We start from the raw sequence: 26,063 nt of genomic DNA on the forward strand, positions 1-26,063 counted from the left end.
CATATTTAAAAACTAATCTGGAGAATAAATAGAGCTAATTAACAGTCAGAATAATGCTTTATGATTGCCCTTTGTTTATAAATACAGTAATATTCAGCAGGCTTATTAAATAAAATTAGTAATTAATAAATATTAAAGTTAATTTTAATGCTCTTTGGTTAAAGAAGTATTTCGTCTGAACCATTTTTCAATCCATTTGAACATGTTTCAATTCTTATGGGGGGAAGAGGCGGGAAGGGGAATCGCTGTATGACAAACCACAGAGAAATTCAATTAGAAGCAGCTCATTCATCTCCCACAGTGCAGACCGTATGGGTTTATGAGCCCACAGGGGATACTGAATAAGGCATGAGTTTGTGTCTACTTGTTCCTTGCCAAAGCAGGCACCACCAGGGCTGTCCCAGGGGCAGAGTGGCAGCAGATTCTGCCTTCAAGATCTCAACGCTGCAAAAGCAAACCAAGAGTTGTGGTTCAGAGAGATGAGGAATGCTCTGAGTTCTATTGTAGTATCATTTAAAAATGATGACGTGCTCAAATTCTGCAGGATGGAGGACTGTAAAAGCAGATGGTGCTAGAAGTGATCTTGTGTTGCCATCCTCTCCCCTGACAAGAGTGGAGGTGATAGCTGGGCAATTGCACCCACAGATGAGCTTAGAAGAAAAAGGGCAGGCCAGATTTGGCAGAAGATTCAGTTTCCACATGGCTTTTTACAGGCAATCATGAGCTCCTTCTGAGTCAGCTGGGCCAAGGCAGCTGCTGGGCTTTGAGCAGAGCAATGGGACCTTGTGCTGGTTCTGGAAGAGCTCATGTAGATGTCATGAGAGCTGACCACAGCGGTAGGGCTCAGAGATGTCCCTGTCCTCAAACAGAAGCTCCCATTATTTTCCAGTCTCACCTATGATGGCAAATTTGAAGGGATCCACTAAACCAAATACAATCACTGAAGTAGTTCCACCTGCATCATGCACACGAAGAGAATCAGCTCTGTCTTTCTGTATTGTTTAGTGGTTAAAAATCAGAAATAACACCTTCCTACCTGCCCCTTCCCCCATAAACCCAAACAACAACAACAAACAACAACAAAACCCAACCAGAAATAAAAGGCACTTTCGTTTGGTTATTTGCATCCACACTGTGCAATTTTTGAAGCCTCATCAAATGCAACATATGTTCTACTTGTATGTGCTTGTTATCTAAATGCTGTATATTCCTCCCTTTTTCGATGCCTTGTTAATGATGAAAAACCCTTTAGCTACTCAGTGCAGAGTCCATTTCAAAAAAACAAAGCTCCTCTTCTGTTATGTCAAGGCTTCAGCATTACTTTGTAGAACAAACTTTCAGAATCCACTTTGAAGAGCACACAAAGAAAACAGTAATTATTGTTAACAAGATTAAAAGCTAGCCACAGGTCCAATAACTGATGCTGTAACCTCTGCAAGATGACTTTCATGCCAGATTGCAGACACACGCTTCCCTCTGTAACAAGTACGTGTTCAGCCATAACAAGAACAAGTCGAGACTATTTACATAGTGTAGATAGGTGTCAGCAGACACGTACCGGCAGCACCTGAGATCCCAAAAACCAGAGAAATGATCAAAGGAATTTGTCTGTGTACTACAAGTTGGACTAGCCTCAAGTGCAGACAAAAGCACTGAAAGAAATATGAACATATGGTATAACACTTCCCAGCATGGCAAACAGCCATGGCAACCACTTTTGGAGATATAATTAGATTGGGGAAGCAAAGCTGGAGAAAAACAAAGCCAAGCATGAACTCAGGTTACAGGTTACAGGTACGAACTTACAGGTACGTAATCTGGAAAGGAGTATACTTGTGACTTGTAAACAAAAGTTCTGTATTTTTTCAAAGAACCAATGATATAAGTCTTTCTCATTTAAGATCACTGCTCTGAATTCATCTGCCCTGCACAAAGACTGCATGATTTGGGAGTTCAGAAGGGCACCGTGTGAAGGGGATTTGTGGTACATGTGCATTGTGACAAACACTCCCCAGCTCTGAAACAACACCACATGAATTTGGAATGATCTTTTTCAAAGTTTTCTACTGAAAAAGATGCTGCAAATTTTTTCAACCTTTATCCCATGAAGCTCAGCTAACTCGGGTATACCTGATGACTAAACTGGCCCACTGTGTACCAACAGTGACTTGCAATTTGAAAGGGCTACAGCTGCCCTTTCTAGAAACAGGAAACCATCTGGAACAGCACAACACCAACCAGTGAAAAAAATAAGGGTTGGATATGACATTTTATTCATGGTACCCAGACTCTGCAGCCCTCATTTTAAGCTCCTTTCTGTATACATAGGGTTCAGTGCAGGAGAATTGGACTAGATGAACCTCAAAGGGCCATCCCAACTCAAATGATTCTCTGATTAACTAACAATACACCATCTAATACAGAGTAAATAACAATAATTAAAAATACTATATATCATTCTAATCTCCTTCATTGATCCTTCTGTTTTCAGGAACTTACTAGAGAAGTAAGGAGGCTGTAGCACTGATAACACAGGTTTCTCCTCCCATGCAGGAGACATTTAAGCATATCCCTGAGCATAGCTGGAGATGGCTCAGAGATGAACAACATGGTCTTACATCTGGGTAAGAAAAGCTTAAGCAATATGAAGGGCAGCAAAGTATTCAGATAATGCATACAGGATCTTAACTCATGTTGACTTTTCTGCTGCAGGTCTCCTCCTTACTGTTTGCTTTAGGATGAAGGAGAAGCTGCTGATGAGCGGGAGATTAAAAATACAAAACATTCCCTCTTCACAGAGATACTGGTTGCAGCCATGGAAGCACTGGTACAGTGAACCCACACTGTCCCAGGCCCAAGAGCTGGTCTGTATGTTGTGCAAGTTAAGAAACTCCTCAGATAGAAACTCCTGGCCCTAATGTGTCTGGGAAAGATTCAAAGCAATAAAGACAGTGAACAGCTTGTATCCAATAGAAGCCTTCCACAAACGTGAAGGAAAGTCAGGCAAAATGATTCCAAAATTTGAAGAGGTATATATTAAAAAAGTGATTTAGTGAGTAATCTCTTACCTAAAACTCTCAATCTCTCTGCTCCAACTACCACTTCGTTGTCATCTGCAGAAAACAGCAATTTTCCAGAGAGGGTTTTCACCTCAAATTTTTGGCTGTGTGCTTCCACTGCTTGGGGACCTAGAGAGAAGAGACTTAGTATAAGCTTTGAGTGAAAGTGGAAGAAAACCAAGTAGCAGTCTCCATACACTTAATAACCCCATTTGCTGAGATGACTCTAATAGCTCTGCAGACACAACCTGCATCCGATACAACAAGAAGCAATGCCTGTGCTTAACAGAGGGTGACCACTCCATAGGAAAGGGTACCCAAATAACCTTCAACTATTTCCACTTACGATGTTGTTTAATGCTTATGTATGCCTTAAATTGCCATTAAGCTTGGCATAGTTGAGAAATTTCTACCAAAAGACAGAAACACAAATAACAGTGATTGCACCCAGCTACACTTGGAGAGCAGTGGTTCACCTCTCTTGGATCGGTGCTGCACTGTAACAGATTCTTGCTTTCGTGCCTGCTAAATATGATACTGCTGTCATGCATAGTCCAATGAAAAAAACCAAGCATAACACGAAACACAAAGAAACAACAGCCAGAAGCAAAACTATAAGAGTGCTTTGCTTTAAAGCTGCAGTTTAAGCTTGGTCCCACCCCCCCAGTATGATCAACCCTGGGACCATTGCCCTCCTGGCCCTGCAGAAGAATGAGCCACAAAGGGAATGGAACTGAGCCATGTGTAGGCTGAACGAACAGCATGGTCTCCCACATCTCAGAAAGTTTTTAGACGAGTAAAACTTTCCCTCTGAGCTCCTATTTTAATTTCACTGCTTCTCCTGCAGGCTGCTGCACGGTGCAGTGCTGAGAGCCTCTAGGCAAAGTGTGCTGTTGCGGAACCTGATAAACATCAGTTGCCCAAACAGCAATTCTGTGCAGATCTGTAGCTCAAACACTACAAAGAGCAGACCCTCTGTTACCTGACCTCAGCTAAGCTTCACACAAATTGCCATCTTAAGGCTGCACACAGCCCAGAACAAATCCCAGCTTCCCTGCAACAGTGCTACTATGCAAGAAAGTGACAGCACTTAGCTTTAGTCCTGCCACCTTCCTGATGAGTCTCATTTCTCCAAAGTGAGTACTTTCTTAAAGGCAGTTTCTAACCCCCACCTGTACCCAGTGTTTGCCTGTGTTAGCATCACAGCACACAGACTCATATGCACCGTTTGGACTACAGAAAAGTGAGACCCTTGTATATCCGAGTCTGCAGAAACACTTGAAGAACCTGCAGCCATCCTGAGAAAATAAAATACTTTTGAGTTTTAAATTTGATTTATATCTCACTAATTAACTGCCTCCATATTCATCAATGCAGCACATGCTATGTGGGACCACATTTTCCCTCCACTTGTGAACCAAAGCTGTTCCAAGTGTAGAAGTGCTCTCAGTGCAGGACATCACAACAGGGACATCACACTGACTGCGTCCTTCCAAATTCTCCTGAAAAGGAGGTGCTTAGGGGAACCACATTCCCTCTTGTAAGTATATGCAGAACCAACAAACTAAACAAGTTCTGAACGTGAGAATCTGTGAGTTTGGGGTTGAATTTATTCCATTCCTCCAGGCAGTTTTCATGCATGACACATAAACCACTGCTTTCTGAAGTGGCATATTTAATTATTTAATACTGTGACTAGAAGCCAAACTGTTATTTAAGCAAACCAAACAACTCAGCCTCATGCAGAAACAGCATGTTTATGGATTACTGGCTCTGCCATGCAGCAATACTTCTCCCAGTCCCTAGATAAATCTCAATAAATAAATATCTATCCTATATCATATATACATATTAGTATTTCAAACTCTTTTAACCCAAACTACACATGCATCTATTCAAAGGTTGCTGTGCACTGGGGACTTATGAAACACCCATTTATCCATCAAACACACTAATGTTTGGGAGAATCAGTGTTCTTCATCTGAAAGAGGCATAAAAAGCAATAAATTGCCCAGGGTTCAAAGCCAGCCACAGTCAATCAGCAGTGTTCCCAAGATCTTAGGTAAGCTAAAAGAGTCTCAGGAAAATCCTGCGCCTGCCAGGACAGAGATGTCAGCCTGCATATGTTCTTCTTGACCCCAGAGTTGTACAGCTAACCTTTCTGTCTCTGGATTGGCTTTCAAATGAAAACGATGGTCTGCTTCGTTATCAGACAGCACCAGCCAGCTGCCTGTCTCCAGCACTGCTTTCATGTCTCTACCTTTGTTTCTACAAAGCAGAGCAAAGTTTCCATTTGTTCTTCACTAAGACACCTGGGCTCCCCTCCGGCGAGCTGTGTGAAGCCAGTGCAGCATCCCACAACACACCTGCTTTCATCTCTCTGTAACAACTCCATGCAGCTTTTCCCCCTCCTTACCTGTTACTAGGCGAGTGAGGACTTTTGTCTTCTCATTGAGGATGTTCACTGTAACATTTCTGGCAGACTGGAAGTATAGTGGGTTGCCCTGGAACGAGACCACAAGAGCAAGTATGTGAGATGGGGACAGCTGCATGGATAGGGACGGGGTGAGGTGAAGGTTCAGCCGCTTCTGCCCTTATGTTGATCTGTGCCTGTCTCATCATTGCACAGTACTGATGTAACTCAGAATAGAAATGAGCTTAACCGAATGTGGCAGCCAAAGGTGCCCAGAGACAGGCAAATTTCCTTTCCCACTGCTTTCCACACTGCACACAAGCATACTGATGCAAGGGGAGTTTTCTGAGACTCCTTATATTTGTGTTAGTTCCTGATCATGAAATCATGGAATCATTAAGGTCGTAAAAGACCTCTAAGATCCTCTAGTCCAACTGTATTCTCACCAATATTGCTCACTAATTCATGTCCCTAAGCACCAAATCTCCCTGCTTCTCCATGTTTATTGTCCAAGATAAAGCCACAGCCCACACCTCTGTTTGGCTCAGAAAACATCCCAAAGACTACCCATGTTTTAGGGATAGTCAGCTTTACTGCCAGTATGTGCCACCCAGCTTTCTATCTTAAGATGTGCAGGTGATGCTAGATCTGACCTGAAGTTTGTGGTATTTTGGGAGGCTGGTTACAGCAGTGCATTTCAGAGTCAAACCTGCAATACTGCACATAGCCTCAGATGACTCCAACACTATGTACATGCATGGACATGTGTTTTTGTGCCCAGGGAGCTGTGAATGAGAAAACCTTGCTAACATGCACTAAGTGCTTTTGGTCCCAGAGCATTTATGAGCCATCCAGCAATTAGAACCACGACCATGGAGACTGGGATGCTTCAGACCAGACCCATCCTGTCAGGTCTGGGGATAGAATCATAGAAACATTAAGGCTGGAAAAGATCTAAGATCATCAAATCAACCATCAACTCATCCCCTCTGTGCCCACTAAATGCAACAAGACATGAAGCCTATCCCTCACTTGACTCCTCACTTGACCGCACCAATTTCTGCCTATTTTTCACATTTATGCTTTAAATGCACCTCTGGGAAAGGATCTAGAGCAGCTGTTAACACACTGGAGTCATGCAGCTACCTGGCACCATCCGACTCAGGTATTTCTCCCACAGAACGAAGCCAGAGGAAACCCACAGTGAAAACCATCTGACTCCTTCTGTGTGCAAACACATCCAAGACACCTGGGAATCTGTTTCCTCCAGGCAGCCCCAGTCCTCATGGCTAGATTTTCTAGGGCTATTAGCCACCTAGGGCACTAACATGGGGTGAGTCCAACCTAAATCAGCCACAAGTCTAATGTGTGAGGTAGAAATTCACTGCCAGCAGTTCTTTGTAATGTCTAAAGCAGGCAGCTGAATAAACTCATTAATCAGCTAAGCCAGAGGATTAGTAGAGGGGGTGCAGCAGCAAGAAAAACAGCAAGGAAATGAAAATTCTGTGCCTGTGCACTTCTTACACTGTGCTTTCTTCTCAATGTTTCAGAATCTTTCCATTAGGAATGAACATTCAGGACAGGGTGTGTAGGTCAGGCATGTTCTCCTTGCTTCTTAAATTTATAAGGAATATAATTAATATTTGTATAGATGTTTTCTGGATCACGGCAAAAGAATTAGGCTGTTTGCATATAAAGCTTAATAGGAGCACAGGGATGAACTCTTTGGAATCATGCACCAGAGCTTCAGTTGCTCTGCAGAGGCAAAGAGTTCCCTGCAGCAGTGAAAATAAAACTATAAAACTCACCCCAAAGAATGCTACACGTGCACAAATATTCATGACAATTTCATCAAGATCATCTGGTCCAACTCCCCTGCAATCAGCAGGGACAAATACAGCTAGCAATGATTGCTAAAGATTTTGCTCTGTTTTAAATTCACTTTGGGTTCTTCTAACCAAGCACCTGGGAATTAATGTTGATGACTATTATATGGTTAATGGCAGAGTAAAAAAGATGGCATCACTTGAAGACCCGCTTCCTCTGACAATAATTCTCTGCAGCCCTGACCACTGAACCTAATTTGAACACCACTAGAAACAGCAGTTTACCACTACGTTTTCATTTTGCATGTATAGATGAAAGGTATTTTAAAGACAAATAGCTACAACATACATAATCTGGAGTCACAGATGGGACTGTAATCACTATGAACACTTCCGTAGCACAGAAAGGTCACGTTTTTGACTTGCACCATTTGACTTTTTTATGGAGTTAAGCAAGTAGATAAAGTGTTTTGAAAAGGCCAGGAAACCTCCTAGGCCAAATTAAGGTAGGAAAAATCATTCAAACCCCAGGACTGGTTAACTTTAAAACTCTGCCACTGATCTGCATAACAAGAGATTCACTACAGAAGCACTACTATACAATCCAAGTGTAGCAGAAAAAAGGCTGCCCCAAAGAAGGCTTACAAGATGAGCTAAGAGCTGGTATCCATCTAATGAAGACTTAAAATACATAACCAGAACCTGAAATGTTCATCCCAGCACAGTCATCTCATTCACTGCTTCAGATTCATGCAGCTTTTGAAAAAACGGAATTTCTCTAATGGAAGAGTTGTATTTTTATTGGTCTGCAGAGAAGGACCATTTCAAGTATTTAATGCAATGCCTGCTCTCATTTCCATAATTCTTCTTCCATTAAGAAATGAAAATAGATGAAAAAGAAAAACAAAAAAACATTTCCTTTTGCTGAAAATCCTGGAGATTTAGTGTCCATCATCTTCTGCTTACAAAGGTAACAACATGACATATTTTACATACTGAACTCTTGAAAATTTTCCCATTGCAAGCTTAACAACAATGCCAGCTTCCTTCAATCACACACACAGAAATTAATAGACCAAAGCATTAATTCAGTCTTAAAGTGGCTAGAAATCATAACTGAAAGGGGGAAACCTTCCAATTCTCTTAGCATTTCATGTTATTGTGACATGAAGTTAAGCTTTCTGGTGCACTTCAGCAAATGAAAATCTAGATCAATAAGGCATCGTAGAATCATAAAATCCTGAAGGTGGGAAAAGACTGCTGAGCCCATCTAGTCCAACTGTCAACCCAGCACCACCATGCTCACTACCCCATGGCCCCCAGTGCCTGTAAAGGACCAACAAAAACCACATTCTGACTTTCTGGGGTGTGCTTGGTATGTGTGCTGAAATCACAGACTTTGCAGACCTGAAGTTAGAATACGAGCATGCAATAAATAGCCATGACTGTAATAATAACACTACAAATGCATACCACATATACAAGATACACCACATTTGTGAAGTACAGTGGGCAATAATCCAGGTCAGAACCTTTCTAGATAAATAATATCAAAGAAATTACACATATGTTACTCTTGGACATGATGCAAAGAAAACTGAAACGAACTGAAAACTGGATGTAATGCTCTTTTGAGTTTAGAAAAATAGAAAAAAGAATCTTCTTCTGTTTGTCTATCAGTATGTCTAAAAGAAGTTCCACTCAATTCTTCAGGAAAGCATATTTTTGATGAAATAAATCTAGTATTTCAGATCCCACAACAATCCCACATATTTCCCTGCCTGCATGCTATCTGATGTACTGAGAAATCTTTTTCTGTCATTTGCTCTTCACTTCTATCACAAATACTATGCTAAGGTTTCCCTGCCCCTCTCTTAAGCACTGCTCTCAGTCCAGGTGCTGGGATTAACATGCTCTTCATACTTGGATTTGGTTGTTGAAACATTAATCTCCTTACAATGGCCATCTATGAACTTCACTGCTGAAGAGTTAGCAGAGCTACAGCTCATGTTCAAGGCATCCTGTGGCACTGCACTGAACCACGGTCTCTCATTTAACTGCCTGTGCAACTTGCAGACCGAATTAGCAGCCACTCCTTTCTGACACCATTTTACATTGCAGGTTCTTTCAATGCTCACTTGGATCATTCTGTTGGAGAAACAGAGCTGCTGACATTGATGGGAATAGGATACATTCTTTTCTTTCTTCAGGTTTGCTTATTTGCTTATGACATGTTTCAAGCTTTCTCCTTGCAAGATACTGATCCTGCACTGGGTTACGATTCCATTCACAGAACCATACATTCATTAAGATTGGAAAAGACCACCAAGGTCATTAAGTCCAACCACCAACCCATTACCCATGCCCACTAACCATGTCCCTCAGTTTCTGGGCACAGGTGAGGCTGGGATCCTTTGAGGACTATTTCTCCATTTCCAGCCTACCACAAACCTACTGTTTACCTTTGCAGGAAGTCTTAGGTAGCAAACACTCATCATTCTGCCTAATACATCAACACTTCTTCAACAGCAGACTCAATCTTAACGCAAATGTTTGCATACAGAACAGAAGCAGCCACACCTATTTCATAGATTAAAATGTGGAGCATACACTGCAGAATGAAGGATTTGAATAGTTCAAAAAATATGTCAAAACAGTGTAGCTTGCTTAACCACTAAGCAGGGAGGTATTCAGTAAAACACAGAAGACTGCAAAAGGTATCAATTGATTGCTAGGCTAAACACAAGGCAAACAAGCCCTAACAGCTCACTGGGTGTTTTTCTCTGGCTCACTTCTGGAAGAGATGCTAAAATTGCATAGATCAGAGACCAAAAGAGAAAAAACACTCTGGCAACCCTTATTTGCAGCTGAAGCAATCCCAGCTAGTGCAGTCTTTAAGGAAATTCAATAACAGATATTTTAGGAATTATTCAAAGTATGTGGAAATCTTTTTAAACTTTAACAGGCAATTTACAAATAATGCATCACAATCAATGTCCTTCTATCTTGGGTGGTTAAAAGCAATAGCTTTGATTTGATCTTATGGATTCAAAGAGTCTGCACAGTAATTGCACATGAAGCTTGTGGAAATAATGAAAATGTTGAATTTCCCGCTGGCTTGAAAAACGTAACGAGAAAAAATAAAATATTAAAGCTTCATCCAAGTTGGAGAGGAACAGTCTGGAGATGCCACTCAGAGCTCCGTTTTCTCAGTGACATACAGAAGAACCTCTCTGCTCTGTACGTAGCCAGGCTGTCAGAGGGCAAAACCACCTTTTCTGGAGACCAACCAGGCAGCCTGCAATGAGAGCAGAAGCATTCCTTCACCTGGCTGAGAGCCACAAACAGCCCCTCCAGTTCTCTGTACCCTTGAGTGCTGTTTTGAAGAGCTGCTGATAACGTATTTGCAGGGGCTATAACAAATGCATTCCTTTTATGATGTCCAAATAGTCCTACTATTACTGCTACATGTAATAGCAGTACTAATAACAGAGCTAACAGCAGTGATACATACCCCTCTGGATTGTGTTTCCTTGGGTAGGGACAACACAGAGCCTCATTAAAGGAGAGGGGGTTGAGTCCCGAGGAGGAAAAAAAAAAACATTGCAGCTTCTTCTTGTAGGCACTGAGTTCAACTAGTTGCAAACATCTCTCCTGAACAAAACCTTGGATGAGCAGTGATTTAATCTGCTTCCAAACAGTGCATCCAAATAGACCAAATCAGTGTCATACAGTGGTGCTGCAGACATTAAATTTCCCCCCAAGAGTCTGGTTATTTTAAGATACTCGACAAATGTTTGTATAATGCTTAATCTCTTCTCTTAAAAGATCATTGGGAAATCCTGACAGCAATTCCTTGTGAAGACTGGGATAGAGGAAACAGATTGGAATAACCGAGATGTAACTTGTAGCTTGTCTGGGCTGAGCACACAAAAAGATAAACAGCTTCACCCAGAACTTACCTTCAATCAGATAAGGGCACATTTGCTGGCAGATAGTATAAGTCTGCCTTGCCTTCTGCTTTGGCTCTACTTGCTTTGTTACTGGACAGAAAGCAGCAGAGAATTACAAAATCACAGCGTAACTCAGGTTGGAAAAGACCACAGAGACCATCTAGTCCAGCTGCGGACCCATCCCTACCACATCCCCTATCTGTGTCCTTCAGTGCCAAATCTCCATGTTTCCTTGAGTTTACAATGAGTTACAATGACCCCACCATTTCCCTGGGCAGCTTGTTCCTGCTAGAAATCTCCATTTTTTGGTTCATTTCAAACTTCAATTCCAAGATGACTGTTGATACGGACAAGATTAAATTAGCGTCACTGATCCACTTTTGTGTGTTCCAATATGACTACACATCCAGCAGAGGAAAACACCATCGAAACTCTCATTGAAGGCCATTAAATGCAGCTTCCTAACCACAAGATGCCCAGAACGCTCTACGAGCACAGATCAAACAAAGCACTCCTGAACCTGACCCCAAGCATGCACTGCATTCCCCCAGTTCTGCCTTGGAGCATGCCTTGAAAAGCTCAGGGGGACCCCAAAAAATGGAGGAGTGAGGAAACAATCAGGTAAAGAAACCTTCTGAGTTCCCAAGAGATGCTGCTGAACAAGAACTGGCACCTCCACGAATCACAGCAAACCTCACCAGAACATCGTACAGACATTGCACACTTGAAAAACAGAGCACTGGGCAGCATCTGCCTTTGGTTGTGTCAACCAAGACAAGAAGACAGACTTGGGAGTATCCAACAGGACCCTAAGGTTCCACTTAGCAGCAGCCCAGCTTTCATCTGCATCAACTGAGACCCTGCACTTCATGCCAAATTGCAAATCAGCCACCACTGTTTCTATTTAAGTTGCCATACAAAAGAAAACCAACAGATCCTCCTTCTGCTTCTGATAGAGCTCCTCACAATAAGAACAGGATTTGTCCAAGAGCCTTCTGGAGCAAAAATTTAAGTCACGTAGCTAAATCCCCAGGTGCTAGATTGAAAACATCCTTTAATATTATTTGAACATACTTTTTGTTGTTTAATCATCGAGTCTCTGCTGATCTTGACTTTGTCCTTCAAATGGCTGAGTAAAATGTTCATGTAACTAAATCCCTTTTTTTAGTAAAACTTCTGATTTGACAGTGTAAGCTTTTCATAACAGAATGAAAGCAAACTGTGGATGGAATTGATAACAAACAGATTAAAATGAAAGCTACAAAATGCCCCTGTACGTGTTATGTTTCTTTCTGAAGACAACTTCTTTAAGCAAGGAGGCAATGGGCTCAGTGCAGAGGTAACAAAATGTGGTCTGGACCCTCTTGTTCCTAGAAATAAACTCTTTCCACAAGTTTCACACACCCAAGTCATGTAGCCTGGATCAGTGACAGAGCTGACACAGCCTTGACCTGCAGTTGGCATTCAGGGACACAGGTCTAGAAAGTCATGGGCTGACTCAACATGCTGTATTCTAACCTCTGATATTTTTTAATTATTCAAACGCTTAAAGCAAAGTATTCAAGTCCCTTCTATGCAAACAAAGTATGGTCACGTTTGCAGAAAGATACACTGTGAAGCTCGGAAAAGTAAAAGCACTGTGTTCCCACCCAATGTGACACATTTTAACAGCATATGTACTACACATGTTAGAGTTCTATGTCCAATACTACAAAGCCCCCTCTTTTATGGCACTTCTTAAAGTTTGTTTTAACGATGAAAGGAACAAAAGATAAATTTCCCACTGCTGCATTAAAGCAATTACATCTCTGACTCTTCTTTTAAAGTGCAAAGAAGGCAGGTCTGTGATGTGAGATCTAAATGACTAGATTCTGCTTTTGGATGGCTACCCAAAGGGTTTTTTACGTCCTTCAAAGTGATTTATTTTTGGCAGTCCAGGGGTTCCTCTCTTTAGAAGAAATCCTGTAACGATCTCATGCAAAAACAGCGCTTAGAGTGCATGGCTGCTTCCGCAAGAAGCTTAATCAGCTGCTGTGCAGCTGAAAGTTGTCTGAAAACTACATTGAACCATGTCTGCTGACATTAAAAACAATATCGAAAAGACCCCCAAGGGATTACATCTGCATCAACTTCTTTGTTATCCTTTTTTTTTTTTTTTTTTTTTTTTTTTTAAACTTTGCTGGCTCATAATACAAAGAAAAATGCAGACAGGATGACAATAAATAGCCATATACATAAAACTGTGAGCAATGGAATTCTGTGTCTGTAGGGGTGGGAAATCTGGATTTGTAACATCTGAAGGTTGCTGCACTTCTACAAATCTTTCTGCATTGGCAAGGTCTCAGATGAGCACTACCTGCCTGGGATGGGACCTGAAAGAATTGGATACAGTGCAGAAATCCTCCAGCCAGCCATTCCCAGACAACACCCGAGGAGAAGAGAACAGTACAGATTATACAGTGACCAAACAGTTCCAAAAATGCTTCAAGCATTTTATGTTATATTGGAGGGGATCAAAGGTGCTCAGAGGGTTAACTGCATTGCAAGGAAGCAGCTCTTCCTCATTCAGACTAAGCAAGATGAGAGCGATTGTAATGCTCTGAAACAGGATAGCAGCACATTAATCACCACTGGAAATTAACTGGGCATTCGTTATTGCAATTTATTTAAATCTTTCTTCAGAGAGACCTAACCACAGCGGCTGATCATATTAGACCAAGAGGGAGCTCATACCAACCCAATCCTGCACGCAGGAGGTATGGTAGCAGCACGACTATAGCTCTGTGTGCAGGTACAGCCTATTCCTGCCTCGGGCTGTCCTAGCTATGGTCAGACTCCAGTGGTGACGGATCTGCTGATACACTGTATGCATGCACTGGGCAATAGGAGGGAGGGAGGGAACTGAAGAGAGCTCTGCCGAGGTTCAAAATACTCTAAATCACCCAGCTCTATAGCTACTACAACGCTCGTAACTTTTACTCCAGACAAGTGTGCAGATCTCTGTTCATGTGTTTTCATTTTTATGGCCTTTCTGGTATGCCTGCTGCCTGCCTTAGACATCTTTTAAAACTACTGGTAAATCATACCTCACTATGTATATATGCTTTTTAAAGACAATATTACAATTATACAGAACAAGTGGTTTCTGATTTATTTTCTCTTACTATCAGCATTACTTGGACCATAGAACAACTAGAAACCATCAGAATCTCAGTCAGTCACTGCGCTGAATATATATATATATATACACTTTTCAGAGTACCTGTTGTTACTACAAAGAAGGGAATGATAATATTTTCCAAAAGCCTGATTCATCAGAGACACCTGGGTTCTGCAATGCTTGCAGCACTTTTGAAGCACTGTTACTGCACTGCATAATGACAATATATAGAGATATTTTTCTCCTGTAAGTTTACTAACATGGCTACCCCGAAGCATTGATAGTACAAAGGGAAATGTTTTCAAACTAAAAGAGGAGAGATTTAGGAAGAAGTTTTTTACGATACAGGTGGTAAGGCACTGGCACAGGTTGCTCAGAGAGGTGGTAGGGCTCCATCTCTGCAGACCCAAGGTCAGGCTGGAGGGGCTCTGAACACCTGGGGAAGCTGTGCGTGTCTCTGTTCAGTGCAGGGGGTTTGGAACAGATGGGTTTCAGTGGATCCTTCCAATTCAAAACAATTCTGTGATTCCTTTGAAATCGAACTTTCCTTTGTGTTGGGTCATGGATCACTTCTGGTATTAAGGTTATAGATGGCCATGCCAAATTAGGTATGCACGCACAACACAAAACGCAGACAAAATCCTCACAGAGGCCCCTGATGTTACCAAAATTCAGCTGCTGCTAATAAGAGTGGAATACACTTCCATCTGTCTGGACTGGGAAAAAGAATTCATGAGGCTCTGATTCATCTGCAGCCATATGCTGATATGCAGAAAATACTCATGGACACACAGACATATGCGAGGTAGCCAGCACCAGAAATCAAATCAATCACAGATCACAGCATGTGATTTGCCTAATTACGAGTAGCACCTCACATTTTTTATCGACGCAAAAAGCGCTTTGTGAATGAGCAGATGGCATTGCTATGGGATGGCACAGTCCTCAGCATTTGCAGATGCAGAGCATTTACACAGCATGCTGAAAAAATGACACAACACAAGCTGCTTCCTGGGAAAAAAGATTCAAATTGAACAAGTGTCACCAAACAAAATACACGTATTTATTGATGTTCTGAACTTATCTGATCCAGCCTCTCTCCTCAAATCAAATACACACTTGCAGGCCAGGGAGTGATGCTATCTACACATCATTAAAGTCTCTTAGATAGAACTGTCACGTGTGCTGTCTAGCATAGAAAAGCAGAGATGGAGACCAACTTGAGTCTAGTTCCAACCCGCAAACAATTTAAATCCACACAAGCAGAATCAATAGGAAGAAGCCCTGCAGAGAAAGCAATTACACGGCAAAAGCAACTATATTACAGCCCGGTTACGGCTGGAAGGCAGGATGCAGAAGGCCATCCTCGCTGCTGTGATTACCCAGTGGAGCTCTCTCCAACACATCTGGTCTGTGAAGCGACAAGGGTCAGCCCAGACACGTTCCTGCAATCAGAACATTTCTGCTTCTGGACTGCTGTTACAATTATAGGGCTCTTCATGATGAGACCTGTCCTCCAGGTTTGCCATGTGCCAGGGGCAAACGTTGATCTGTGCGTTGGGAAATCGGTTTGAAGGGCTCAGTGTGCTCTGCTTTTCAATTGTGTTGTGGGTGTACTAATCACATTTCTAAGAACTGCAATTATTTATTAATTGGACACCATGCATTTGCTACCTTACAGGACACAAAGAAAGATCATGTGACCATTCCTGAGGATAGAAAACTGAGATTTCTATTCAAATTCTTGTTTTTATTTCTGGTTTGTCTTTTTTTTTCTCTGGTTCTTCTCTCTGGTTTGTCTGTTTTTTTCTTTCCTATCTTTTTGTTCCCCCCCCCCTCCCCCCCCTCCCCCCCTCCCCCAAGCAGTTCCAGGCACACACTCTGGTGTGACAGATTTGAAGCAGCTACAAAATGATTGATGAAAAACATATTTTGGCCTTGTTGTGGGAATGCTTTCTATACAAATACACTGAGTTAACTCTGTAGGGGCATACGTGGGAAAGCAGGACACAAAGAATGGCTGGGCCCATGAGCATGCCTCTGATAGAAAAGTAATTTCATCTGCTTTAATTATGATGCGGGGTTACTGCGTTGCACACATATTTGCACAGGTTGGTTTTGAATTTCTTTTTTTCTCACCACTTTGTTTCTGAAATGATGGATACTTTGCTTTCAGAAGGATGTTTTGCCTGTCTGCATGACCAGACAGAGACATCCCTGCAGAAATAAACACTGGGGCCCAAACCATGACCTGCAGTGTGGTAACATCCATGTGTGAGTTGTTGTCAGACAGGAGGGAGAACTGCAAATTTCTGTCCCAGGAGATGCAGAACATGAAGCAGGCAGGGCAGCACTAGACCTGAAGAAAGAAAATGGCAGATGCAGCTAAGTAAATGACATGACATGGAACTGAAATGGAGGGAAGATGCTAAATCATGCTGAATGCTGCTTCACAGAACATGTACATGTACAGAGATAACGTGACAGCAGATGTCTGACCAGTGGGACCCGGCATGAGCAGTAACAGGAAGCTCTGTGGTGAGATTTGACTGCATCTTGCAGCTGCCATTCAATAGACACTCTTGGGTATCAACTTCAAGGCTAAGAGAGCAGAAGAACACACGGTATTGCTGATGAGTAAAAATACATCCTCAACCAACAGCCCTGGGGGCCAGGGAGTGGTACTTCAGTAGAAGTCAGGCTCTCAGAAAGAGCAGCAGATGCTTTTTCCATGCCTGGAAGAAGACAAGAATGTTGTTTGGGGAAATGGTGAATAATGGCAAATGCAGCCAGAGAGATGAGGATGTGTGAAGGTAAAATAGAGCACAGGAGACACATAAAAGCCCAGAGCCAGCATTACTCTTTGGGCAATCAGCAGGGTGGCTCAGTCCGACTGGTCGTTGCCACAGAAGACATCTGCCTCCTGATTTTTTTATTCCTGAAGTTCTTTCAAAACTCTGCAGGAGCAAAATGGATCAGTGAAGACATCCAGTCAGTGGCTCCCACCAGGAATAGTTGCAAGGAGGGTCCTGACTGCCTGCTCCTCTTCCTCCTACTTGAACTAAGCTACGTTTCCCAGAATGTTGCATAATAGATAATGCTGCAGAGAAATAGAAAGCCTGCTGCCCTCTCAGCTGTGCACAACATCAAGGTTTATCTTTTATAAATAACAATTGGGATCCGAAGGAAATGCACACATAGCAGAAGTCACTTTACAGCAGCAGCTGGGGATTTCAGGAATGCAGCAGCATTGCAGATCCAATACTTGTTACATGGTCTTTATTAAAATAGTGAAGGACGTCCTCCTAAAACAATAGGGATAGGCTGTGAACACTGAGCCATACGAAGCAGAAGAGGAAACGTGTTTAGGTTCATCCCATTAATGACAGCCATGGCTCTCTGGAAACGAAGTCACCAAACAACCTAAGGTTAATCTTGACCTCTAACAGCAATTTGCATGCATTTTGATTATAGGCTATTTGGCCATTCCCTGTGTGCCTTCACCTGTGTGAACAACACATCAGTTTATCTGCTTCAAGGAAAATATCAATTGCTCTAAGGCAATGAACAGCTACGTCTACTTTGTACTTCTAGCCTGCAAAATATACCTAGAAAAGTAAAAAATTTAAGAAAATTTTTTTCTTGCTCTTCAAAATGCGCCCAATCATAAGAACAACTGTTTTTTTTTGGCTAAAGAACTGTAAAGCTTGCTGGACAAGCAAGCCTCATTCTGTTGGAGAAATGACATCTGCATCTCTTCTCCCTGAGTCAACCTGATTGTAATTTTATTTGTTTTCCTGCTTTTAAATATTAATGTCTTACAAAGCTTCTCATTAGAAAAACATATCTTACTCTTCAGCTGTACTGCCTTGGGCTACAGTCCTGTCACATCTAATCCAAGAGGAAGGCTCAGCTTGTATTAGTTCTTGGAAAAGACTTCCTAGGCGCTGTGAAGAGTGATATGGATGATTTGGTGAACAGCCTGCTTCTCTCTAAAGCAGTCACCAACCATTCATGGTGCCATGGGCACTTTTTTTGGCAGCTGCTGTTGGTTTCTCAGCACAGAAGCAGAACTCATGCATTAATTGCCTTTATTCCCTAAATGCCCCGTGACAAATTCCCATGCCTAAGTCAGGAGAGAGACGGTGGAAAGATATCATGTTTTGCTCCGTAGGAAAATGACCTAGAAATGCAGTATCAGGCAGTAGTAGGAAAGAAGAGCCTAAGTCATAAAAGCTACTTTCTTTGCATAGTTGTGGAGTACAGATGAAGAATACAGAAGTGTCCAATATTGATACTACACAAATCCTGGCATACATTTACTCATCACTTTCATGAACAGAGACTTACAAATCCAATTTTCCATTGCAACGTTTGGAATAAACTTTAAACAAAACCTTCCCTTGTAGACCATAACAAAGAACTTTCCAAATGAGGACATCTTCACCCTTAAATTACTGTAGCTTCCACGCCAGCATCTCAGCATCTTGAAGGGCAATGCTGCTGTATTCCATTCACTCCCTTCCAGAACTGCTCTGCTTCCCTTGCTAGTATGCTAGTTGCTCTCATAGCTCCAGCAGGGAAACAAATGCAAAGCTGCATGACACCTCACGTCCAATTACACTGTTTAACCATATCAGAAATATCTGCCAGCTCTCACACTTGAGGCACGTGATCCATTGAAATGAATGTCCACATGGATACAGGGCTCATCACACAACTCCTGTAGGAGCACATAAGCAAGCCACTTTGCTCACCCTCATCCCTATTGCTTGTCCACTCTACCTATTGACAGCACGAAGCCCTTTGGGAGGGGCTGCCTTTGTGCTTGCATAGTGTCAGGCAGAACGGACTCCCACCAGTGGCTTCACTGCCATACACATGCAGAACCTGTAGAAATCACAGGGCATGATCCAGGAAAAAAGCCTATGTACGCTCACCTTTCTGCATGTGAATAGCCACATCAACATCAATAAAGTAATCAATGTCTGTGAAGGATTATAATAATTAATTATCTTGTATAATTACATAATATATACCTGGTATAATTAAATATCTGGTTAGACTGAATACCAAATCAAGGATTTACTGACGCACCTGAATGCCTGTCTCTGTGACTAGATTTAAAGCCTCTTTTATCACATATGTATTAGCATCCTGCACCCCAACAGTGTGCCACTAACACCAGCATGGGATTATCCTTTGCTGAAAGATATTGGACAAGGGGAGCAGGCAGGCAGGCACAACCCCAGACAAATAAAGACTGAAAATAGAGATGTCCAACCAGGAAGATGTTAGCAGCCAAAGAAATCTCACTTACTTTCAAAAGATAAAGTTCAGTTTTCCCAGAGCCTCAACCAATTTGTCCTAAAAGAAGAGGAGCAAATTCAGCATTGCTCTTGTTTTACCCTGAGCTCCTTCTCCAAATCCAACATCTGTCATCTAGAAGCAGAACAATCAGAGAAACTCTTATTACTGGCAAAGGAGCTGGTAAATGAAACCTGGAAGGTCTGATTTTTGCTTCCTGTTGCAAATCAAAGAGCAGCCAACTGAACTGCCTGTAAAACCTGTTGTTGTGCCTGCACTTGCTAATGACAGCACAGCTTGTCTTGTCAAGTAACACTTGCCTTATGAAATACATAACTTTGCTTCTGAAATAGTTCTGACAGCAGAAGATTTGCAGAAGTGTTTGCTGTCCTGTGGTAAGAGGACATGAATCTCTGCTTTGAGGGTTCCTGGAAACATCAGAAAACACCTCACTGTTTCTTTAAAATTGGATCTCACTATTTGCCTTTTAGTGCTTTCTGAATCATTCTGTCTCTACCTTCTATCTATGCTGTATGAAGTTTTATTCCTTTTTGACTTTTCAGTGTTAAGAAGTTGCTTATATACTTTGGGATTTTCAAAGCAGCCAGGATCCTGACTGTCAGCAGCCATGTCTAGACAATGGAAATCCTTACGCTCAAAGCTTTTGCCCACAAGAGAGAGAAATGCAGCAGTACACAACTGCCTTTCCCTGAGCAATTTCAGGTGCTTTGGAAAGCTTACTTCCTTCTCAGCCTATTGCTTGTTAAGGTGAAGTTTGGATCATGTTTTGGACTGAAAATTCAAGACTACTGTACAAATGCCTCCAATCCCATGGGTTGGCTCAGGTTGCTTGTGGTCAAATACCAGTGTAGCTTCTCTATTAACAGTAATGTCTGTTTAGTAAGAACAGGAGGCAACAAAACACCAGATCAGTAGGTGAGATTGATGTATGTCACGTTCAACCCCAAGTAATCTTTTTTTTTCTAATATTAAAAACAGAAAAATAAGGATGGTGTACAGCTCCTACAGGTATGCATGCCTGTAGGAATAATGAGAGTCCATAATAAATGGCTAATTAAGAAAAATGAGCTTCATACAACCTTCCAAGCTCATTCAGAAGTAGCACACAAGTTGTAGGTGCTGAACCTAAGCTGAAATAAGAGACACCAAAATTGTTGTGCATGTTGGAGGACAGGAAGAAACTGCCTGCCAAATTCATTCAGCTCAGCCATTTTTTCTTTCAACTTTAAAATCAATAAATCCATGTCTTTTCCTTTTCCTCATGGAGGAATAAACTAAATCAAATGCTCATTCTCCTCTAGGTTCTAGTGCCTGCACTCTTTTCTCAAGGATCACGACTCAGCAAAAACACAGCATTAGCTGATTTGCAATATTTCTGTGGGTATACAGCCCTAACACAACTCAGTCCTGCTGTCAAACTCTTCAGAGCTGAAATGCTCTGGGATCATGGTAAAAATGCAATGCAAAAGCTCTGAGAGCACGGAGCATCCAGCCTTAACCTCGCAGCTCACTTTGAGCTGTGGTGCACATCGCTTGTTTTTATGACCACTGAGTTCAGCTGCAAATGTCTGAAATGAAAAGGGAAAAGGAATCAGATCAGAACAGCAAAACAAACACAATCTGAACATCTCCCCACATTTCATACAACCAACTCAAGCGGAGAAATTTCATCTATCAAAGGAAAAAAAAAGTCATTCAAACTCTGAGATTATTTGGGAGATTCTCACTCTCTGTGTTTGGCTTTGGGGCTGCAACAACTTAATGGCCTAAACTGCCCATCTAGGAGACAAAAACCACAGACTGCAAGTGCTTATCCCGTCTGCGAGCACAGATATTTCTGTAAGGACCACATTGGGTTTTCTAGACACAAAATCCCCACTGAAGTTAGGACCAGAAGGTACAAAAGCATTGTGCCCATGTTTAGTTTAGAGGTATGCCCATGATGAAAATAGAGACAAAAGCCAAGGTAGGTAGCCCACTTGGCACAGCTGATTGACTTTAATAGGTGTTGATTACACTGCTCATATTGCATGAAATTAAAAAGCTTACAAATGTTATGAGCCATTACCCTTCCATTTAAAAGAGCTTATGACATGTTAGAAACATTTAATGAATTCCGTTTCAAAATGCCACGGGCAGCCTCCACGAGATTTCTGCTTTGAAACAGAAGTTGTAGAGCTATTTCAAAAACTTAGTTTACTTCAGAGCTTCCCCTCTCTTTCTTCTGTGGGCTACTCAGAGACATTTGGCAGCTGGCAGGATGCTCAGCTGCATGTTGTGCTCTCGGTGTGCAGCACATAACAGCAGCTCGTTAGACAAACGACGGGAAACACACAAAGCAAGATGTAATTCTGGTGTGATTGGAAGTACTCCTTCTGCCAGCCTGCAAAATTTCCTTCTAAATTCAAAGCTAAGAAACTTCTGGCCAATATTACTGTGAAGCTAGGGAGATGTTTTCACAGTTGCTGTAAAATTTGCTTAAACTTCCACCTTTTTAGCACACTGAAAATATCACAGTAACTGCCCCCAGAGCTCCGGGGCAACCAAAGTTCAACCTGAAGTAGGATTTCTGGATTTTATTGCTTGAGAATGAAATTTATTAAGAGGAAAGCATATCAGGTTTATAAATCCCACTGGATGCTCACAGCCTACTGCCATACAGAGAGTCAAATCTGCTTCAGGTGGTGATGGCAACAGTGTCTGTGCATCACGTGAAGGTGCTTCTGCCAAAGCGATGCCTTTTCTAACTTGCTCAACTGCTTCTGTTTATTTTTATTGCTTTGTCCCTAAAAGAAGAGCCCCCCCACCTTGCTCCTGCTTACAGGACAAGAGGGAATGGCCTCAAGTTGCACAAGAGGAGGTTGAGGTTGGATATTAGGAAACATTTCTTCTCAGAAAGAGCAGTGATGCAGTGGCACAAGCTGCCCAGGGAGGTGGTGAGGTCACCATCCCTGGAGGTGGCACTGAGGGATGTGGTTCAGTGGGAATGATGGGGGTGGTGGGACTTGGTGATCTGAGAGGTCTTCTCCAACCTTAACGAATCTAAACTTCTGTGGATGGGCAAGCAAGATTCAGGCTTGAGTCTTGAACAAAGGCATTTGTTCCAAAATCATACTGGCACACGTTCTAACAACAAGGTATTTGGAGCTTTGCCACAGGGAATAAACAGGGAGAATAAGGGGTGGCCAGGCAGGGTCGTATAGCTTCCTTTTGTTGGCTGTGCCATCACTTGCAGCATCATCTTTTTTTTAACTACCAAGGCTTTTAAAAAATGTTTTAGCATCTGCTGCCAAAAATCAACTGAGAGAAACAGAAAGCTTTGAAGATGTAATTAAAGGAAGCATGCTGCTTCAGAAGCTGACATCGGATAGTGTGAGTTTTGCCTACCTGAAACAGTGCCATCATCCCTGAAGCCACAATGGCAACTGAACTGTCCCTGGGACCATCATCCCCATGGGCTCATTCTATCATCATGCGCATGAGATTGTTCTCATCTCTGAAAGGTTGGTCGCTAAGGGAATAGCAAACACCAGGAGGGATGATGGCAGGGATGCAGTGTGCAGGGGCTGCTAAGTGACAGCCACACAGTGAGACAAACTTCATTTCCACCCTGTGATGGCTTCAGTGAGCGCACTGAAATCCTTAAGCACTCTGCTGGACCAAATCATCAGGAACTAATTCAATACCCTCTTACTGTTCCATAAACTCTGACAAAGGAGAAGAAAAGGCATAATTCTATCCCCTTCCTCAAAAAATAGCAGCCTTCTTTCATGCTATCTACCTGAGTCTTTGCAGAAAGCAAGATTTCTACCACACAGTTTGAGCTTCTTACAGGGCTGCAATTATCTTGCCATCTGCACTGCCTCACCTCATGGGTGAATGTTGCTTTTTAATCCAAATTAGTATGTTGCACTGTTTATAAATATGTACTTATGGCTGTGAGGCGGGTATGCCCCCAGAGAGGGCACATGTCATTGTAAAGCCCAAATACATGGTTTATTGTTTTTTTTGTGTGTATTTTTAGCTTTGGGGCAGGTAGACCTGCAGAGCAAATAATACAGAAAAAATACCTGCATTACAGAGCTGCTTCCGTGCTTTCAATTTATACTACTCTTCTTCCAGATTTGAACGTAGTGAGACAAATGCATTGGCAAAATAATTATTTATCAGTCTTAAAAGCTTCCTTCAAAATTTCTATCATTCAAATACTGGCTGGGGAAAATGAAAAGCACAGACAAGCATATTTGATGTACTCGCCAGTCTAGCTTTTATGCTGATGAGAACTTACTAAACACCAGTAAAGGGAATAGCAGTTATCAGCCCTAATTCACAACTGTGAAATTTTTAGGCCAAGCAGATGCCCTTGCAGAATCCCAGCCAAGCGCTGTGACAGGCCAGACCTCCCACTGCAGGCACCAGATATTTCCTTTGGCTTCAGATGCTATGTGCAAGCACTCAGTTCTCAGAGACATGGTCCTAAGGTGTGTCCCACAGTGAGCGTGCCTGGGTCTTCCGACATCACCCAAAGAAAAGATCAGTAGGCACTGCACTGTACTTTGCCCCGGGCTAAAACTCAAGCCTGGGTGTAAATATTTGCAAACTGAGGTTTATTTGTCCTATTGGTGCGCTCAAAATGAACACTGAAAAGGGCCAAAATGCCTAATCCTATACCATAGCAATGCCCTTCTCAGCCTCCTAAAGCTGAGATTATCAACTTATTGGTTGTCACAGAGTTCCTGAGGAAGTAATTCACTTGATTTTACAGTATAATCTCAGCACGTGAGTTTATGTCTGTTGTTACCAGAATGCAAAACACAGACAGCCTGCTCTCTGTCTCAACCTTTTTAAATTACTCACAGACCTGAAAGTCCTCGAAGAGGCAAGCTTCAAACAACACAATTGCTCTAAAAAAAGCTAAATCTCCACTTATAGTAGGCTTCAAGGACTCTGCTCATTAGCAGCTTTTCTGAACAGAGGCAGGAAAATTTCCATGTTGAGAGTTCAATTCAGACGAACGCAATGAAGACTGCAGACCACCAAACTGTTGACACTGCTTTCCAGCACATAAAATTAACAATTTGTGCTGCTACGTGCAACTTTCAGTCAAAGTTTGTCTGATTTATAAGCAAGCAGATGGTTCACACGATAGTCCACAATAAATTACAACAGTTAGAAAGACAGCTACATTTTGAGATTGACAGTGCAGCTGAGCTACAGATGGGTTTATAGATGACCTGTCCAATTTTTCATAATCTCCATAATTTATGTGCTAGTAAAGAAATGTGAGGATTCCTAATGCACCTTCTTGACTAAGTACAAATCACTTTTATTTACACAGGCAATACTTCATGGTCCAGTTAACTTCCTAATTAAAGACAGCAAGATGCTCATGTTCCATGCAAGTGGCATGGAAAACACCGTTTAGTTTGCAATATGTTCAGCTGGGAGTTTAAGATGCTCTGATTGCTCCAGGAGAAATGAATGCATCTATCTCATTTCTCTAAAACAAGACTACACGGGTGCAAACACAGCTACCACCAGTTGCTATTCATCACTCTCCAGAAAAAAACTGAGGCTGATGCAATAACAAGGTTATGTTTATTTGCAGGCTCTCACATTTACGAATGGGTCCTAATCCAGGAGGAATTACAAACCAAGTGTTACTGAGCCAGGGCATGGGAAACAACAGGAGCAGAGACTCTTCCTACATTAAGAGAGAAGTATTTGGGGGTCATTCTCGAATAGGTAAGGGAAAAGGTGAGTGAGCCTGAAAGGTTACTGCTGAGACAGGAGGTGGTGGTGCTGCAGCAGGAAATGCTGGAAGCAGCTTTTAGAAGTCAGTTCAGGTCTGTGGTTTTATTGGCTGTATCTCTCACATGGGACTGAATGACTTCCACACAATCCTTCTGCTAATATCTTTGAAGGGTAGGCCAAAAGAATACCTCTGTTAGTACCATAAATTGCATGCCACAGTACCACAAATTCATTCTTCCTGGCTGTAATTTCATTTGTAATGTGTTGTCTTCCAAAAAAGAGTGCAGCTAAAGGCAACCACATATCCCAGAAGGTGATCAAGGGGGACAGTACCTGCTGCACAAATCACAGAAAGCAGAGGTTCCCAGATAGCCACAGTCCTTTGGGATGACACTTCAGGGCTTTTCTTTCTGCCTAAACCTCCTGTCTAAAACCTCTTTTCTTCCTGCCTAAACCTGCCTAAACTTCCTGTCTTCCCTTCCTGCTAAATTAGTTTGAAAAAGAAATCCATTTGAAGTGGAAATCCAAAACCATCTATAAGCCGGAATGCACAGCTCCTAGGAAAGCATC

The 26,063-nt window shown here is 42.1% G+C and overlaps 1 protein-coding gene across 9 annotated transcripts in view; it reads right to left on the minus strand.

Annotated features, from left to right (window-relative positions):
* SGCD (sarcoglycan delta) overlaps positions 1 to 26,063 on the minus strand; it is a 309,270-nt gene that overhangs the window by 45,013 nt on the left and 238,194 nt on the right. For all 9 annotated transcript variants that reach the window (XM_048961004.1, XM_048961005.1, XM_048961006.1 and 6 more), the window contains 2 exons: positions 5,476 to 5,563; positions 3,069 to 3,188 (listed from right to left, as the gene is read on the minus strand). In XM_048961004.1, coding sequence (XP_048816961.1) covers positions 3,069 to 3,188; positions 5,476 to 5,563 — 208 coding nt within the window. The remainder of the gene's footprint in view (positions 1 to 3,068; positions 3,189 to 5,475; positions 5,564 to 26,063) is intronic.

The sequence above is a fragment of the Lagopus muta genome, chromosome 14, assembly GCF_023343835.1.
Source record: "Lagopus muta isolate bLagMut1 chromosome 14, bLagMut1 primary, whole genome shotgun sequence".
NCBI classification, from domain to species: Eukaryota; Metazoa; Chordata; class Aves; order Galliformes; family Phasianidae; genus Lagopus; species Lagopus muta.